The sequence below is a fragment of the Diabrotica undecimpunctata genome, chromosome 2 (genome assembly GCF_040954645.1).
Source record: "Diabrotica undecimpunctata isolate CICGRU chromosome 2, icDiaUnde3, whole genome shotgun sequence".
Classification (NCBI taxonomy): Eukaryota; Metazoa; Arthropoda; class Insecta; order Coleoptera; family Chrysomelidae; genus Diabrotica; species Diabrotica undecimpunctata.
In genome coordinates, this window is record NC_092804.1 from 18,020,610 (window position 1) to 18,041,135 (window position 20,526).

The 20,526-nt window shown below is 33.6% G+C and overlaps 1 protein-coding gene across 4 annotated transcripts in view; it reads right to left on the reverse strand.

The window, feature by feature from the left end:
• CdGAPr (GTPase-activating protein CdGAPr) overlaps nt 1–20,526 on the reverse strand; it is a 320,315-nt gene that overhangs the window by 169,745 nt on the left and 130,044 nt on the right. For 2 of the 4 annotated variants that reach the window (XM_072522421.1, XM_072522418.1), the window contains exon 1: nt 11,733–12,130. The exons of 1 other annotated variant lie outside the window; for it this stretch is intronic. In XM_072522421.1, coding sequence (XP_072378522.1) covers nt 11,733–11,777 — 45 coding nt within the window. In that variant the 5' untranslated portion in view covers nt 11,778–12,130. Of the gene's footprint in view, nt 1–11,648; nt 12,131–20,526 lie in introns of those variants that run through there. One more of the 4 variants, XM_072522420.1, reaches the window with a different exon arrangement.

Here is a 20,526-nt window from a genome sequence, read left to right on the forward strand (position 1 = left end):
AGAGGTTACTAGATTTCATTCATGCACCATTTGTCGTCTTAGTTTTTCTAATGAGGCAGGAATAGTATTATAATCTTGATTTTTAAATAACCCTATCATAGGAAGAAGTCCAGGGGAGTTAAATCGGGGGATCTTGCTGGCCATTCTATTAAAACCTCTGTCCAATCCACTGCCTAGGAAACCGTTCATTAATGTATCGCCTTACTTACTTATACTTAAGGCGAAGGTGCGCCGTTTTGTTGGAGGAACATATCATCTGAGTACCTCTTACCCTTTTCGATTGTATCTGTCAAAATGGGATCAACTGCTCCTCCCAACAATTCTAGATATCTTTCTACTTTCAAATTTTGTTGCAAAAATAATTAATATGCAAGACTTCGAAGCAAAAATAAATGACATCCTAAACGATAGAGCATATCAAAGAATCTCGTTGGACCCTACAACATATTATCTAGAGAAAATAACAAAAGCCAAGATTAAAGTCCAAAACTTTACGGCCTACCCACGGTACATAAGGCAGGCTTGTCATTGCGGCTAATAATTCGTTCTATCGAATCATTGGCAAAATTTCTGGATGAACAGCTATAACCGTACGGAGAAGAAGCGGATTCAACGTCAAGAATGCAAACCACTTCATCAAGCGTGTAAAAGATATCACTCTTGAGTCCGACATTTGTTAGTCAGCTTCGATGTGGTCTCACTTTTCACGAATGGTCCTATAGATGAATTGATATAGATTATAAGCAAAAAGTATCCAATACCACAGGTACTCTAAATCTAACCAAACACTGCCTATATAACATATATTTTATCTATAAAGAACAAAGATATAAACAAGTTGAAGGAGCACCGTGGGATCACCACTGTCATCGGTAATAGCAAACCTGTTTATGCAAGAAATAGTACAGCGAGCAGAAACAGCCAAAGACAAACCCAAACTTTGGTTTAGGTACTTGGATGACACTTTTATCATCTGGACAGATGGAGAAGAAAAATTGATGGTATTTTTAGAACATATCCATAATAACCACCATCAAATTTAGTTTACTATGGAACAAAATATACAGTATACCGAAAACAGACAGATAACGACAGATATTTACACGCTGATTCACATCACCATCTTGCACAATTACATTCAGTCATCAAAACTCTGATTACAAGATCCGAAATACTGACTGACTGACAGAGAACATATAGATGAAGAATAGCATAATATGAAAACAGCGTTAAGGAAAAACGGCTTCCCAACATACACCATCGAAAAGGCCTAGAATGCTCAAAGAAGAAAAAGGACCCAATAGAAGACGAAAAACCTATTGCAAAAACCATCCTACCATATGTAAAGGATACAACAGAGAAAATAGGAAGACTGCTAAGACAACACAAAATAGAAACGATATCTAATACCGACAAAAAAATCTCAACTATTTTACCATCCACAAAAACAAAAACATCGTTAACAAATCAAGGAGTATACGAGAGTCCATATGGGGACTGTGACAAATTGTACATCGGACAGACCAATAGAAGAATCCATGTTAAACAAGCCGGTCATCGAAATGCCATCGAAAAGAGAGAAAAACGTCATCCCTTGCACAGCATATCTCAAATACAGGACATACAATAAACCTGAAACAAACTACGATGCTAGCTAATATTGAAATTAAAAGAAAACGTGAAATCAAAGAAGCAATACATGATACTCAAAGGCTTCCAATAACAAGGAAAACGGTGTTGAAGAAGAATACAAAAATTAATCAGGTAACAAAGGCGCCGACGAGTAGGTCCCAACCTATACACGTACACTACAGTACCTACATCAGTAACCGCTTCGAGCGGAAAAATAAGTTTACTTCAAGCATCAGCAAGAAGTTTTACTACCTAACTTGATTATGGCAAGTGCTACCTTGCCGAAACGTCGTCAAAAGAATGGTTTTTCTCAAAACCAAAATTATTCAACGCGGAGTCAAACCCAGAAAACCATAGAAAGTATAGCTAAATGAAATTTTTCAGAAGAGTGAAAGACATGACACAGACAAGACATGTATACGCATACAGTATAGACAGGAGTAATAAGGTAAGTTGCATATTATGTCATCAAATGTTTTGTATTAGTCCAAATATTTTTCTTAATATTCTTTTAAGTCTTTTTTTTGAGTCTTTTAAGTTGAAAAATTTAAAAACATGTACATCATGTTTAATGGACTATCCTGGAAAACAGCAAAAAACAACCAATAATAGATGTTGGACCAATAATTGTTTCTTGTTAATTTGCTGAAAAAAAATATTGGTCAATTTGGATCCATAATAAGTAATAATATTTAAAAATAAATTAATAATATCATTTAGATAAAAGATAAAAGGTTGACTTTCTTAATTATATTTAAATGAAAGATTTCCGCCTGGTTAACCACTTTATCATAATCTGTTAAATGCGTAATAAATTTCTAATAATCTGCGTTATAGTAGTTCATTCGCACAGTGTATGACGTCAAAATCTGTGCAAACTATTTCACATTAAAATATTTAGTACACTGTGCAAAATTTTATATCATACAAACAGATTGGGTTTTTAGAAAACGCACACCGGAGCACACGAAATTATTTGAACACAAAGAAACAGGTTTGATATTCTATACATTAATTAAATGATACATTTGCAATTTTACAGTACCAAACAATAGAAAGGAGCTAAAAAATCATCCATGAACATAAGCAAAGATAATTCATGCTAAACAACTTAAGACAAACAATTATTCTCTCTCTGATATGTTAAAAATTCAATTCTAAATACACACATGCTTAAATTGATTTAAAAAAGTAATTATCAAGATTTGATATGGTGAAAATATATACAGATTTGGTGAAAATTTAGAAAACCTGAGCTCTTACTGTTTTACCTATTTAGTATACGTTACTCTTATAAAAATCCCAAGAACGAAACGGTTCAAGTAACAGTTGTCCCTTTCTTGTTGACTTTACTGCCCCTAATGACTTTTTCGAGCATCTACTTTCGTTTGAGGGTTTCCCTGCATTTAATCTGTTTCAGGCTGATTTTCCCATCGATATTCTATTGACCTAAAGGAGCGAATACGACGAAATGGGCTGACAAAACTATTTTCGGATGTGCTGAAGGCTAAATGATTGTAAAACACGATTTACGCATTTAAGTGATCTTCGACGTTTTGCGGAGCATCATCAATTAATGTCATCTAATTTGGTCCGATATATCTATAATTATCTTTCATACAGAGTGCAATATTGAAGTGAACTGTGGACTCGGGAGACTAAGTCTTCCGAATCCTAATCTAATAATTTCACATTAAATATTAAATCGATGAGATGACAACTAAAGTTTGATACGCTTTAAACTCCTTCTTTTAGTGATCTCATCACTTATCTTGCTGGACATCTGATTTAGGTGCACCATCAAATCACTCACAGTATCTTATAATGTTGTTGTTGCATTTTTGCTTTCTCTATTAGCACTGCAAGGTCTTTAGGTAGCCTTTGATTTGCCACATACCAGAAGCATCAACTACTGCCCGAAAGATTGTTTTGAAACGCGTGATTTCCATACATTTCTTAACCACTTCCTTATATTTAATTATGTCCAATGGTTTTTCATTATAATTCTCAGTATTCCTTTTTTGTAAGTCTTCATATACGCTGTCCTTCCATCTCTTTCTTAGTGTACCGTTTATTCTCTTTTGTATTGGCTTTCGTGTGAGAGTACCATTTTCGACATTTTTTCCTTTCCTATTTTTTTAAATTTTAGTTTTAATTACTGTTGTTATTTTTGGCTCTATATAATTCTTTATTATTACTTCTTCTTCATTTACTATCTATTTGCACATCTCCATATACCGCTCTTTGTAGCTCCTTTATACATAGCTGTAGGAATGATAGTTGTTTTGTAAATTCTAATGTTTGTTTTTATATACACCTAATATCGGAGTTTTCAATTAAGAACGGAGTGAGAATTAGAAGTGCTTGGAGGCATTTGCCAGATTCCTCTCAATTTTACCAATCGCTTGGTAGAAAGAATTAGAGGGCGAGGAGTTTTGTTTTAGCGGGATTTATACGTGAGGATTGAAATTAATGATTACCGGTTGAACTTTTGAACAAGCAGGTGGTCTGGGTTTTTTTCGACGGAAACTGGGGTATCACTGTGAAAGGACTACAAGAGAAATGTACTAAAGAAGGCTAGCACAGAAGATACAGCTGAAACAAATAGTCAGAGGAGGACATGTGATAAGAATGGGAGAGGATAGGCTACCAAAAAGAGCACTGAATGTTAGAATGCAGGGAAAGAGACCGGTTGGAAAGCCAACAAAGCGCTAGGAAGACACAGTAAACAGCGAAGCACAAGCCCTTCTAGAAGCGTGTATGGAGAAGATCAGCCACAGGCAAGCAAGGGTGGAAGCAAAAAATTAAGGAGGCCAAGGCTCAATTTGGTCTGTAGTGCCATAGTAGTAGAAGAAGAAGACTAGTGTAACTATGGATTCACAGATCTTGATCGTTGATTTTGGCTGTACTGTTTAGGCGCGGAAAAAAGTCTGTGAGAAACAGGCTTTGTTGTCTTCCACAATTTTTTTTAACTTCTTGTTGTTTTACGCATGGGAAGCTTTTAGCTGTCTCAACATCGTCTTCTAATCTAATTTGGTATCTATTTCACAGCTTCTTGTCTATATTAGTGTTTCTGTCTTCGGTATATTCGTTTTTAATCTAACTATTTGGTCCCGCTTTTCATTTGTCTATAAATTTTTCGCGGGACATGAAAAAATCCTATCATTGACCAATTAAGGGGACAAATTGAACTTTTCACATGACATCACAGTTACGACATAATACTGAGTAATTATAATCTTCATTTTGAACGTGTCCTTGCCATTTTTATTAAAACTCTCTCAATTTGACACCTATAGATGACATTACTAAGCTGTTCCTGATCTATGTATATTTAATTTTTATTTAATCTGTTTAGTTACTTCACCATTCATAAAACTATTTTTATCTCAACGATCCACTGAAACAATTCAACTGTTTACTGTTGTTTTTAAATACACTACAAAAATATTTTACTGCAACTACTCATTTTATCATTTTCGAACAATCTTTATTTATGTATTTCGCGAAAAACTTGGACCGATTCCACTGGAAAACTGTATAATAATGCTAAAGTTTAATCTTTACTTTGGAACGAGTTCAATGGAAAAATATCCGAATTTTATTTTCGTAAAATAGACTTGACCCTGAATATGTAGGTTTTTGGCACAAAGCATGCGTTTCTAGTCTATTAATCTAGTGTAAAAGAGTATCAACATTATGTAAAAATATTTGTCTAACATTTTTTTCGCGGCAGACCGGTCTTTGTTTGTGTGTTTTGAATTGGCGTGGGAATGCCGATAAATCCTTTAGTCATAGCATACGTTATACAAACAGGAACAAGAGAGTTGGTACTTTTTTGGAAATCTGCGACGAAATTCATGTTGCGCCAACACAACTGATGAATTAAATAAATTAAAACGGCGAAAAATAATTTAAAATAATTATTCCGCGTTCCTGCGTAGTAAATCGATTCATGGCTTGTCGATTTGCATTCTGCTTTTCTTTACTTTACAAATGTCAAACCGAGTTAACATTTGACGCCATTTCCAAAAGTTACAGCATTTTCTAATAGTGTGATTACTTTTGCCACACCTAGTCCTATCATTTTTTTGTCAAATTAAACAAAAAATCTTATACAGGTTTTTGAAGGTTGTAAAGTGTACATGCATAAAGAAATATCCAAAGATGTTAGACAAGACACTCGAAAACATAAACAAGAACAAATCGAATATACCACTGAGGACAATAGAGGTATGAAAGTATTGAGAAAAAGATTAAGAACGGGGACAAGGCAGATAATAAAGATTAAAGATAGGAATGGTCATCTTACAACGAACAGAGAGGAAACCCTTAAAATAGTTAAAGACTTCTACAAATTGCTGTACACAAGGCAACACAAAGCAAATAGCAGAGAAGATCAAGTACCAGAAATATTAACAAGGAAAAAGGGCATTGTCAACGAAAAATCAGAACTAATATCGGAAGTCACAATAAACGAAATAAAACTAGCCCTAAGAAAAGCTAAGAATAACAAATCTCCAGGCGAAGATGGTGTAGTTACTGATGCAATCAAAATTGGAGGCACTTGCCTGCTTAATCCATTCGCTGCCATGTTCCAAATCTGGAACAATTGTTAGTTTCGCTGCTGGTTACAAGATGTCACTGTTGGTCTTAAATCTGATAAACTATTTGTATTCGGTAGTGTCAAAACAACACGTGCATACTAAATTTACCCAGTGGTTTCGTATAAGTGGTTTTTGTTGCGTGATTCATATCAAAATTTCAAGAAAGGTGCAGTTGTATAACTTCTAGCTTGATTATACCTATCTTCTGTTGTGAAATATTGCGATCGGGGTAAGTTTAAGTAATATTATATGCCTATACAATATATCTGCATCGTTTAAATGCTTAAAACATTTATGCAAAGGAAACGAGTTGTTCAGCTGATACTTTGAACAATTTAATCGATGACATAAATGAGAAGTAGTTTGATTCTGCAGACATATGCATTTATCCTCCAGCGGAAGATTCTGATGGAGATTATAAATCATTGGATGATATGAATTTCAATTTCAAGTTTTCATCAAAGATACTGCACGCCCCAGCTGAGGCAACTCTTATTTCAGAATGTGAGACACAAGAGGCTGAAGATATGTTCCCGACGAACGATGATGAACTTCTAATAAATGTGGCTCAATCTAATAAAAGAGCGAATAAATCAAATAGACAAAACGACTGGCAAAGAGGTGACTTGTCCCAAGATAAACATCAAGGAAATATCTCACTTTTAATAGACATAATGTCCAACGCAATGTCGAGAAATAGGTTTAGAGAAATTTTGCGAAATTTACATTTTTCAAATAATACTCAGCTACAAAAAAATGTTAAGTTTGCTAAAATAAGACCACTCATAGGACATTTAAGCAATTCATTTATAAAATATGTGCCGGTTGGTGAAGCCATATTAGTATCTGTTGATGAATCCATGGTACCGTACTACGAGAATGTATCAAATGGTTATCTTATGGGTACCGAACCTTACCAAGGGAAAGGAACCTTAGTAGAAGAGAGTAACTTGGGGCTAGGTGGATCTGTGGTTACAACTTTTTTTATTTTTGCCCCACCCAGTAGTATCATTTTTTTTGTCAAATTAAACAAAATAATTAGGTTAAAACCGACTTTTTGTCACTTTGTTCTTCATTGAAGTGTAATCTTCAGATATTACCCGCTATTTTAATTTTTTTAATTAGTGCTGATACATAATTGTAAGTTTCCATTTTTTTTTTTTTAAATAAGGAAACGCTTATCTAATTTAACCAAAATAACCAAAAAGATACAAGGCATAATTTATAAAATTCGCATCGGTTATGAGAATTTAGGACATTGTACGTTTAAGAGGTTATCAGGGGTCAATATAAAACGGTTCGTCCTTGACATTTCGTAAGGTATTGTCAACACAATACAATGAGTGACTCATCTGTGAATTTTTAAGAATTATCGCATTTTGCAAATAATTAATGAGTTGATTGTTTACTACTATAATGTGGTTAATTAATCTTTTTCTGTGACACAGCAATTATTTAGTCTAATCTAAACATGGTAAACTTATTGACTATTTATTACTATAACATTACTAATGATAATAAATAAAAATATTATAATAACTTTCTAATAAATGATAAACAATATAATGACTTAAATACGTGCTGTAGGTTCACTAAAATCTGAGGACATAACCGTTTGCAAAATTCGATGGAGAATCTAGGAAATGTGGTCCAAGGAAAAATATATGGAGATGAGAAGGGAAAGGACAGAAGAAAATAAATGAATTATATTGTACCGTAGTTGGAGTATTTATCATTGTAAGAACAATGGGTTGAGAGTTTAATAACTCTCAAAGCAGGGTATTAGAGTAGACGGAGCATTAAACACAATTGAAGGGAAAAAAATTTTGTCTAGCCAGCCAAAATCCAAACATATGAAATAATACTTCGATCAACAGTGCTGAAAATCCATGTTCATGTACAAAATTACTAGTAGTATGAAACGTGGACCATGAACCAGCAGTAGAAAAGAAAAATATTTATGTAGGAGAAAAAACATAAAATTTTCGCAGGCGAAATGGTACTTAGTGAAGGAAAAATGATATGGATGGATATGGAATGATATGGATGATGGAGATATATGGGCGATTTTAAATAACGTAGAAACCTTGAATGTAGAATGTTAGATGAGATGAAATCCGTTTTACAAATTCTAAAGAAAAGAAATAGTTACTAGAATATAACAAGCGCGAGCAAGAGGAAACAAAAATACTTTGACCAAGAAAGAGCTGGGCAGACGCGGTCCAGGGTGCCCTAGAAGAAATTGGGGTAAAAAAACTGTAGAGAACAATGAGGAAGCCAAAAAAGTGTAAAAATTAACAAAGAACTTAAGAGCCAAGGGTCTCCATGCAACATGTATGATCTAACATTAATCAGATATGGAGTTCCTTTTTTTTGTATATACTGTACTTTTTCAAAGCAAATATTCGTAAAAAGTAAATTAGCTGTTCCAATTAACTTCTCCTATTGAGTAACGGTTATTGGTTTTGTCTTCCATTGCTACTCGTAGTTATTTGGTCATACCAGAAATGACGTCTTTGTCTACACAATTTAATTACATCCTCTATTTCGTATAAGATGCCGATTTTTTGGTCCCTTACTCTATCCCGAACAGCTTCGCCTGGTGTAATGCTTATATCTACGTATCTTAATACATTATTTGGTTTTATTCAGTTGTAGTTTGTATATCATTTAATTTTACTCCAAACCATTAATAAAATAAAATTGGAACTAAGGAAAGATATAAAAAATAACTTTTAGGATTATTATAGAAAAAAACATTAAATGCCTGCATGAAAAAATGTGTTATCTTCAATAACAGGCAAACAAACGTGGTAAAGTCGACTGAAAAACTAAGGAAACACCAAAATTTAGAATTTGTCAGAAGGGAAAAGATTTTTACTTTGAAGCTAACATGTGTGAAGGCGTTGTACTTGAGGCAACACTTAGATGCTGTTAAGGTTACTATATAAGGCATAAAATACTTTTCTATTTTACTATCTATCTCTTTTTTAAATACTTAAAGAGTTTCAACAAAAATGGGATAGAAAGAATGGGAGTCACTAAGATAATAAATCAATCACAAGATAATAATTGTGAAATTTTTGCTTGTGTGCTATGTTCAATCTTGTCCAATTATTTTCATCTTTTATCTGTTGTACTACAGATCCAATCTTTCTACGATAACTATCTTTCTGCACAGTGGCACATCCAGGGGGGGTTTTGGGGGTTAAAACCTCCCCCAGGGCCCTATTCCGACACTGTTACTCACACATTTTAAGGACTCAAAATGGAGGTAGCATCATAAAAAAAAATTCGGTGCCCAACCGAACCCCTCCCCGCTCAGAGGAAAATTCTAGGTGCGCTACTATTTCTGCAACTGATTCTTGGTCCAACCTCAGTTTTTATTACAAATGTATTTAAATATTAACTATAATTATAAAATAAACACTTTTTCACGTTTCAGCGTCCAAATGGGCAGGTTTTTTCATTTCGAAAACACCTACTATACAATTTCTTCTCCAATAAGCAGCTGATAATGACCCATCCATGTCATATCTTCTTGCTCTACGCTACACCTATTCAGAGCTCCAACAGATAGAAGGTGAATGTATCTTAAAGATTAGACCAACTATGGCTTTTATCATTTAAATGATCACCGGAAAGGAATCAGAAACCTTTATGTACTGAATTGGTCGGAAAGAGTGAAATAGTAAGTGATAATCGTTACATTTATACCGAGAAAAATCCTAATTACAATAGTCTGTACAATAAATCAGTTGCGGTTTGTAATTTTGGCCACTTTCACAGACTAATATATTAATTAACCAAATTTATTGTTTAAATTTTTTTAATAAAATGTTCAAAAATATATGTTTATAAACAAGTCTTAACCTGACACTATATCCAATCTATACCCAATCATTAATGACATGCCATTCGGTAAAAATTGCTAAATTATCAGCCAACACAACATAAACTATTTAAAATTTTTCTAGAGGCGTTCCCAAAATCACTAGAAAAATAAAAGGGAAGGTAAACCAATTCTCTTACACCTTACATATTAGTTAATGAATTTAAATCATATTCAAAGAAAATTAAATTAATAAATAAAATAGTAAAAAATATATTTTGTAAATTTTGATGTAATCACGTAGTAACTGAAAAAAATGTTTTTTATCCAGAATATGAAGATAATCAGTGGAGTCGGTTTCCTATTGAAATTATTTCGTATGCTCTGGTATGCGTTTCTACAGCGTATGTCTGTTTGTCCGATGTAAATTCTTTCATAACCCCCACAGATTACTTTGTGAAATACATAGAGTAAATGTTTTTGTAATTCTTGGTTACTATTATTTGCAAGAAAATCTAAAAAACCTTATTACCCTATTTTTTATTTACCTTATTATAATACAGTATACTCCCTCTATAACGAACACGGTTATTACGAGGTTTCGCTTATAACGAGATACGTTAGATGTCCCGTGAAATTTCTATTGAACTATAACCGTCTATAGCGAGGCAAACTTGGTTATAACGAGAGAAAATAAGATCCAAAAACTTGTTTTTTACGTTTTTAGTCCGGTCGTGGCTATAAATAAATACCTTTTCAAACAACCCCTCAATAAACTTAACTGCAGCCCGCAATAAACTTCTTTACAATGAATAAATACAACTGTTTCACATCTTTAGAAAATATATGATAGAATGATACTGGACCATTTAAAGCAGTTAAAAATAACAGAGTTCTTAAAATTGCAGAAGCAATAGTTTATGTTATCCTTGAAAATACGATTTATACATTATGTAGTTGGAAAAAAATATAAGTACAGCTTTTTTGTTTTAACGTATATCATTGATAATAAAAGTAAACAACTCTTTTATGTTTTAATATATTTCATTGACAATAAAAGTAAATAACTTTTTTTCAAAAACGCCATTCAAACAATATTTATTAGCATCTTATATTGCTCCGAATGGCTTCACTATAGGAAGTTAATGGTTTAGAAAACTACAGATTCATATGTATGCACAGTATTATGATTGTCTGATATAACGAGATCGGCTTATAACGAGGTAATTAGTCTGTCATTTCAGTTTTCGTTATAGAGGGAGTCTACTGTATTAAAAAATATTCCACATTTTAAAATAGTTAACCCAAAAAAAAATATATTAATAACAAAACAGCTGTCACAGACTTTATGATAATTTTTGTTAAGATTAAAAAAAATACTTTGTTTTGTTTATAAAAGGAAAAGTTATGATGATTTTCTATAATGCAAGTTATTCATACAAAATATAAAAACTTTCAATAATATTTAGATTTCTTCAGATAAATTACGATAATTTTTTATGATTTTTTTTGGTTATTTATTTATTTCGCATATTTATTTTTCATATTCAAGTTATAAACAAATAAAAAGTTCCTACCTGAAATAGATAAAAAGTGGTAAAAACTTTTTATAACACAAAAACACACACTATAAACTATTTTGCAAAAGAAAATTTCCCAACCTTTGCGAAGTTCACACAGAACATGTCATAGCATGAGAGAGTCATCGGGACTGCTTGTCGACGAGGACAATCTCCAGGATAATCCGAGGATCACAAAACCAAAGACTAATGGGAAATCCCCATCGAATAATCCACACGATCACATAGCGACCTCTTCGGTCGACGCACTATAATCAAAAAATTTGTCGCGAGGAGGGTACACACCCCTTTTTTTCGATTAACCGAATACGCGGAAACGAAAAAAATTCGAGGTTATGTTCCAGTTTTCAGGCAATGCTGAAGACGCCGTCACGAATGGTCCGACTGAAACTGATCGAGCGCCAGTGCCAGTTCCAGTGCCGCTGCTGAAAAGCGAAAGCTCTGCGTCGAGGCGTCTAGCGGTGTGTACGAGGCACGGACAATATTTAATTAGTGCGGGAGGTGCAAGAACTAGGAAGTCGTTCGACGTCGAATGACTGACGATTGTACTCGTTAAGTTTTAATTTATGCTCCACTTTTTACTCCACTAGACTACATTATTTGATACTACCAGTATTGCTATTAGTGCGGTGATATTGAACTTTAAAAAATGCATGTACATGTATAAAGACTAAAACTACTTTCTTGCGTTATTCTATATTAAATTACTTAATGTTTTGATTTCAACTTAGGAAATAAAAATCTCCCCATCGTTCCCAAAATGAAGATTAAACCAATGATATTGTTTTGTTACTTGAAAATAGGAAAAACTTTCTATAGTTGCATTTTATCTGACTCATTCGTGATAACGTGAAAATTCGTGATTTTAAAGTAGTGGACTTTAAAATGATATTGTTTATATTTTTGAGGTGCTTTTCTAAATTTGTTGGAGGATAGTTCATTTGATTTTATGAAATTCACTTGAGAATACTTGTCGAAACTAATGTTAGCTTCTAATTTGTATTTAACCGGTTGAGTGCCAACCAGAAACTGAGTAGATGAGTGGATTTTCAATTTTTTTGTTTTTATAATTTCTAGAATGCTTATAAATTTTTAGGAGAAATGGAGTCTTTTTTTTTTGTCAATCCGACCATTTTTTAAAATTATATCGCAATTTATCATAAGCAGACAACGGTGTCTGCTGCGGCACTGGTGGCAACATTTTGCTTTTACTAATTCTGCCGGCATTGATATTTACGGCGCCGCTGTCGTTCAAACCTAACCTCAAAGACGTACACGTGATTTAGCAGTTTTTTGAGTTATTCTTTTGTTTTATAGATGTATTAAATTCCTATATTGGTGACTTTTCTTAAAAATTATATATCATGGATAATAGCACAAAGAGAATTATGACTGCAGTTTATGCAAAACAATATGCAGAAAGTTACGGTAAGTTTTTTAACAATAGTGTAAGTTAGATCAGGCTGTAAGTAAATAAAAGTTTTCAGAAAACAGCTGCGACTCGTAAAATAAGGAATTCAGTTACACAGCTTGTTCCAAGATCGTCAGATTCTGATGGTTCTGAACCTGCTGCTCAGGTGCGCCAAAGTCTGAGATGGAAAAAACGCAGACAGAAATTGAATCATCAGATTCCGATTCGAGTGATACCCCATTTAGAAATTACAACACAACAGTCTCCCAAGTCAACCGACTCGTTACAGAAATCGTGATGGTTGGTCTGAACCTACCGGACGGTAGAAAATGTTTCTTTTATAGATGAATGTGATCCTAATGACGCGGTTGTGGCTCAACTTTCAAGTGGTACTCCGCTTGACTTTTATTCCGCTTGTGTGGATAATAATATATTTGAGCATATTGTCCAGCAAACAAATTTATATGCTACACAATTCCTAACAATAGCAAATGATATCCCAGGATCCTCGCGACTACATAACTGGGAACCCACGACTATTTATGAAATGAAAAGATTTCTAGGACTTATAGGCTACATGGGTCTGGTGAAAATGACAGCAATAAAGAGTTACTGGTGCAAATATATATTGTATAATAATAATGTTGTGAGGAACCGGAAATGAGCCGGAACAGATTCCAGCTTCTTCTACAGATTATGTATTTTGCTGAAAATGAACTTTGCCCCAAAGGGATCGCCTTTATAAAATACAGGGATTGGTAAATACGTGCAATACAAATTTGCAAGTATTGTATACTCCAGATGAAGTATTTTGTATTGATGAGAGTACGGTTCCATTTCAAGGATGCTTGCTTTTAAAACAATATATACTGCAAAAACCGACAAGTATGGGGTAAAAAATTTTAAACTATGCTGTAATTCTGGTAATACCTGGAACTTGGAAGTATATGGTGGTAAAACTGTAGCATTTCGAATCACCTTGTATATATTAAAACACCGAAAAATATTTTCATTTCTTTCGCATCGCCGAAATTGATAATATAAACATTTCTGGTTTGTATATAATAATTTTAATTGCATTCTTTTGATCGTGATGCCGCATAATATTGCGCGTCAAAAAAATATCCACTTGAGTTGGTGAGAAAGTATTGCGGGGAAGAGAATTACATCTTCTTCTTCATGTGCCGAGCTCGATTATCGAGCGTTGGCTATCAAATTGGCTATAGTAATTTTGTTGACGAAAGCTCGGAAAAGAGATGCAGAGGATCTGTTAAACCAATCTCTCAGGTTTCTAAGCCATGACGTTCTTCTTCGACCTGGCCCTCTTCTTCCGTCTACCTTGCCTTGTATTATTAAATGGAGTATATTATATCTCTGTGGGTGGCGCATAACATGGCCAAAATATTCAAGTTTGCGATTTTTAACTGTTTTGACGACTTCCGTAACTTTTCCCATCCGATGCAAAACAACTTCGTTACGAACTCTATACACCCAACCTTCGACACCATACAAAAGAGTAGAGAACACATAACATCTCACTAATCTAATTTTCAGACTTAAGGTAATATTGTTTCCACATAACAGTTTCTTTATCTTAAAGAATGCAGCTCTGGCCTTCTCTATCCGTATTCTAATTTCTTTGCTCATGTCCCAGTTCTCATTTAGATTACAACCAAGGTAAGTGATACTGTTAGTTCTCTCCTCCAGTATCTCTTAGGTAAGTGATACTGTTAGAATTACATCACTACGATGAATCGTTAAAGTGGTCAGTTCATTGTTTAGTCCGGATTCTATTTTAAATTCGTTATTGTTGTTCGTTATTCGTTTTTGTCACGAAAATATAGTGTAAAGTGATTTACTCGATAATGGAACGCCATAGCGTTTGGTTTTATTGTTTGAGTCCGGATGTCCAACTTACAAAGAATTGTCTATTTGTGTTCCCTGGTCACTTCAGACCAATTTGCAACTTGAATCGTTCTCGCAATTTTCCTATCTCCTCTCTTAAACTTATTTCGTCCAGGACATGTTTAATAAGTGTAGGAGTCTAAATTTTAGTAGACTCCCTTCGAATTTTAAAAGCTCCATGGCTATTTTATTCATTTGAGGAACTTTCCTACTTTTTTTACAACGGACTGCTAAAAGCAGTAAATACAGCACGTAATATTAAAAAAAAACTAAGAAAAATTCTTGGTTAAAAGAAGACCTATTATTGGTTTCAATAAAGGAAGATAAATTTTTTGTCACAAAATTTACGTTATTATATTATATTATTAGACGATTCTGTAATTCTGTATAAAAGAAGTAGTTCTTTTTTACCAGATTGTATACAATTATAATGATTACGTATCCACACCTCGTGCCTCTTCACCAGACCGTTTCTTTTCAAAATACCGTGACCGTTAATCGCCGTTTTGCTAATAAGATACGTTTAGTCCGGTCTGTCAAGTTTTTTATTTCTCAATTTTTGGAAAACTGTTATAGATATTAGAAATACGTAAAGGCAAAAAATTGTTTTGATGCAAGAAAAAAAAGCATTTATTATTATTCAAAACAAAAAGAAATATTTAAAGTGTTTTTACTACAAGCACAAAGTACAAGAGATATTTTCCAGACTCTAATACCAGTATCTGGAACAACAACCTAAATGATCTTCTTCCTCGTCTTCCTCTTTATAAGCAGTTCTGCTTGTCCATTGGCGAATTAATACCTCTATGGAAGGTTGTCATTCCATCTTTTGCGCGGTCGTCCGATACTTCTTCTTCCGACTGGTGTTGCTATTTTGACGACACGGGTCTCCTTCATTCTGCTGATGTGGTTATTCCATTCTTTTTTTCTATTTTGTGTCCATTCATTTATACACTGAAAGTTACATTTTCTTTTAATGCCTTTACTTCTCTTTTGATCTCTCAGCGTATTTCCTGTAATTCTTCTCAGTGCTCTCATCTCTGCCGTTTCCAGTAGCCTTTGCGTTGTGGCTGTGTCGGGTCTTGTTTCTAAGGCCTATGTCATTATTGGTCTTACACTAGCTTTATAAATTCTTGACTTCATCTCAGTGTTAATGTGTCTGTTTCGCAATATAGTGTTATTAAGGCACCCTGCCAGTCTATTTGATTTTTTTACTTGATCTCTCACTTCTTTGTCCAGCTCTCCATAGCCGGACCGTGTAATTCCCAGGTATTTTATTTCCATTACTTGTTCAATACTGAGGCCATCAATTTCTATTTTACATAATATAGTTGGTTTTTTGATGACTACTGTTGTTTTAGCTTTCTGAGATGAGATTGCCAAATTAAATTCTTTTGCTCTTACGCTAAATCTGTGGACCACCCTTTGCAGAGTATCTTCATCTTGGGCTATCAATATTGCGTCGTTTGCGTGACAGTATTTTTATTTCTTTGTTTCCCATTCTGTATCCTCTTCCTTTGTTAACGCTTTTAATGATTTCATCCATGATTAAATTGAACGGCATCGGGCTCAATGAGGCCCTTGTCTTATTCCGCTGCCTATTTCTATAGGTTCTGTAAGTTGTCCATCTATTCTGACTTCCATTTTGTTGTTTTGTTAGATGTTTTCGATGGTTTTTATATAATTTAGGGGAACTTCTCTATTATACAGAAGATGGATTACATCTTTGAGTCTTACTCTGTCAAACGCTTACTTTAGTTAATCAGACACACAAATGCTGATGTATTATACTCTAGTGATTCCCCAGTAATTTGCTGAAGTGTTATAACGAATATTGCGTCTGTACACGATCTTCCACTACGAAAACCTTGTTGTTCATCTGCTAAACTTATCCCTTGATTTTTTAGCACTTGTAAAATTTTAGTTGTAAGTTTTAGGGTAGTATTTAACAAGTTTATAACTCTAGTTTTAAATCTATTTTAGTTGGTTGGCTGTTTTTTTATCTATTTTTTTGATTAGTAGAATTAGTTCGCTCGTTCTCCATTCTTTCTGTCTCTACTGCTCCACAATATTTCATTAATTCGTTTGGTATCTAGTCTTTACCAGCTTTACTTTTCTGTTCTTCCGGTTCTTCTGATGTTTCCGGTTCTAGTGTCATCCTCTGCTTAGAACTTTTTTAGGTAGTCAATCTACGTATCCTTTTCTATGTGTTTTGGTTCTATTAGTTTCTTTTACTTCCGTTCTTTGACCTCGTATGAGGTCAATCATCAACCTAAATGATGTATGGACGAATTTGAGAACAAAAAGTAGAGACTCTCTAGACAAGAAAACAAAAATACGAAGCAGAAAAAGACTACGACAATGGAATCAGTAAAACGTAAGAATTGAGAGGAACTGGACATATCACAAGCACTTAAGAAAAAAGAGAGAGGAAAACGAAGATATATACAGGGAAGCCCGGAAAGAAGCAAAAAGAAGAGCACTTGGAAGATATTAACCCACTGGTTCCACTGCTGTATTTTCGCAACACTTTTTTCTGATTTATTTTGAGATAAAACTGATATCTTTCATCTGAACTAAAGTAAGTCTGCCTCCAAATGAAATAGTGTTAGTAATTTAGTTAGTAATAATAAACATTGGAAAAATTATTATTTTTAAAAAATTTTTTGACTTCTCTTTGAATTTGAAGGGGCTTTAGAAGGAATTGTGACCAAAATTAATATTAATGTAATAACATTATTTCAGCTATAATACACACTGAGTGTATATCACCTTCAGTCGACTATCGGATGTACGAGGAATATATAGTGGAAGAATTTATTAATGGATGATAATTTCAGAATACACATATCACAGGTACTTGTTAATTGCCATAGAAAGATGACTATGACGCTGGTCATAGTCATCTTTCTACATATATCACAGGTAAAATTAATTGCCATAGAAAGATGACTATGAGGCTGACGTTTCTTCGTCTAATGAAGCACCACTAATTCTAAAGAAAAACATTTACAACAAAGGGGAATCATCATCGTCATCAGGATCAAAATGGGTCGAGGTCCAATAACATAGACACATTCACCTATATTGCAAGAAATGTCCAAGACATAAAAATTTCCCGTTGACGATGAAGTCTTGGAATAGACAGACTCTCAACGAAATATGCTAACGGCAATAATCCCCATTTTCAACTTAATAATGAGTTTTTCCGGCTATTAGACATTGGTTAACTTACCAATGTATGTATTGGTAAAATTATAAAGATAAGGGTGTAGAAATTATAGAAAGGTATACGGGCCGAAAGAGGTTCCAATCAAAAGATTGTTCGACAATGACAATTTAGAGCGGTCAGGTAAATTTCCGATCATTTTTGGACTGTACGAACAAAAAAACTACAATTTGGAATATTAAGTGTAAATATTATTGTAAAATATTTATAAAAGGTAAACCTGGGCGGTTTGATTTCAAAGTGTAGTGCCTCTGTTCATCAGACGGGTATTTATTTTATTTTTTGCCTTACGCTGGTGCAGATACAAATAATAAATACTCTCGATTTGGTCTTGGGATGTGAGTATTAACAGTTACTATCACTTTTGAAAAATCCACATGCCCATCGAATATTCTTTGACAACTTTTTTCGTCACTTGATTTCTTCACATGAAAAATAACGTTTTCACGATAATGTAAACAAATGTAAAAGAAATACAAAATCCTACATATAATGTAGAAACGAACTGTTTACTGTTTCTTTAAAAACCGCTTCCGACACAACTTGTATAAACAGCTTTGTTCTAAAATCTGCTATCTACGAGTATAAACATGCTACTTGAAAAATATAAATCTTTCGTGTAAAAAACCAGCCGTGAAATATCGTTTTTCGCATACAATATACGTTACTCCATATTGCTCTTTTATGATTAACGCATAAAACACCCTTTTAAGTAACACATACATCTCAACCCTTCTTGTTAACAGGCTTGCGGCAATTGCGGCAACGTTTGAGATTTACTTCAGCACTTTCCTCTGTTTATGTCATCTATATATCTGTTGTCTGTGAGGCACGTAGCAATAGAGGCGATGAGTAGTTATGTTTTTCTTTAATCGTTTGAATGTGAAATTGTTAAAACCACTTGATCATCCTTTACTGGAATTTATACATAGGTAAATACACTTTTTTGTTAATATCTTTTCAGAAGGCATCATAAGTGAGGCATCGGATGATTATAGATAGACATATTCACAACATTAATGTCAATGGTACCCCAACCGATGGTCCACAAGGAAAATGAAATTCCTGTATACCATGAATCACAAAAATTTTTATTTAAAAAATCCTTTATGAAAGGTATATAATATATATACAGAGTGGCTCAAAAGTCTGGAAACTACATAAAATCATAAGTGTTACATATGGTTGAACTCGTATTGAATAGAAGATTCTAATAATGACTGAATATACATGGTGATGAATTTGAAAAACCAAAGTTACTAATAAGAGATACGGCAAATCTGGAAACATTGGAAATATCAAATATAGAATCTCCGTATCCCAAAATAGGTGTACCTCAAATTTTGTAAAATTATGACTAGCAATTTACGAGATAATTGGTCGTTTCCAGACTTTTGGGCTACTCTGTATATACCATGCGGTCCATATGCATGGAATAAATTCATTTTTGGCGTTATTATGTACTATCTGAAAAAAACCTAAAACAGGTCGATTTTTATTCTTAAATTGACATTTACAGTATGAAAATATTATCCGCTTCCAGCACCCCCTTTGAATTATAAGCACCCCCTCGAAAATTTTAAATAACAAAGGGGGTCGTGTGGCACCTTGTTAGTCTTCTGTTCAGAAATATAAAGTTTTTTAAGTTTGGTGCAATCATAACTGAGAAAATTGATTTTGAAGATGTAAAATTTTGATAATGTCTCTTTCACAAAACTTTAGATTGAATAAAGATAATAATGTCACATTATATTTAGAATGTCTTTTTCAATGTAATTTTTAATTAAATTAAATGTTTAAAATGACCACCATTCACTTCTTGACAATAGCCGAGGCGATTTTGGAATTCTCGCACATTTTGTACGACCTCGGGGGTTATTTTGTTAATTTCTTCCGTTATCCTAACTTTTAAATCAGCAATACTGTTTGGTCTATTAAAATATACTTTAGATTTTAAATAACCCCATAAGAAGTGATCGAGAGGCGTCAAATCGGGGATCTAGCCCGCCATTCGATCGTTCCACGTCTTCCAATCCACCTATTGGGAAAAACCTCGTTTAAATAATTTCTAACTGTACGTGCAAAATGCAGAAGAGCTCTGTCTTGTTGGTAGTAAATAGATCGATCTATCTTATTTGGATGATTGATATCAGGAAAAAATCTTCGTAATGTAGGCACTAAAAAGTTAATCAAAAAATCTAGATAAACCTCACCATCAACTGTGCCCTCAAAAAAATAAGGACCAATAATTTTATTGTTAATGATACCAGCCCGAATGTTAATTTTCGTAGGATATTGCGTGAGTCTTACACACTAAGTGAGGATTTTCT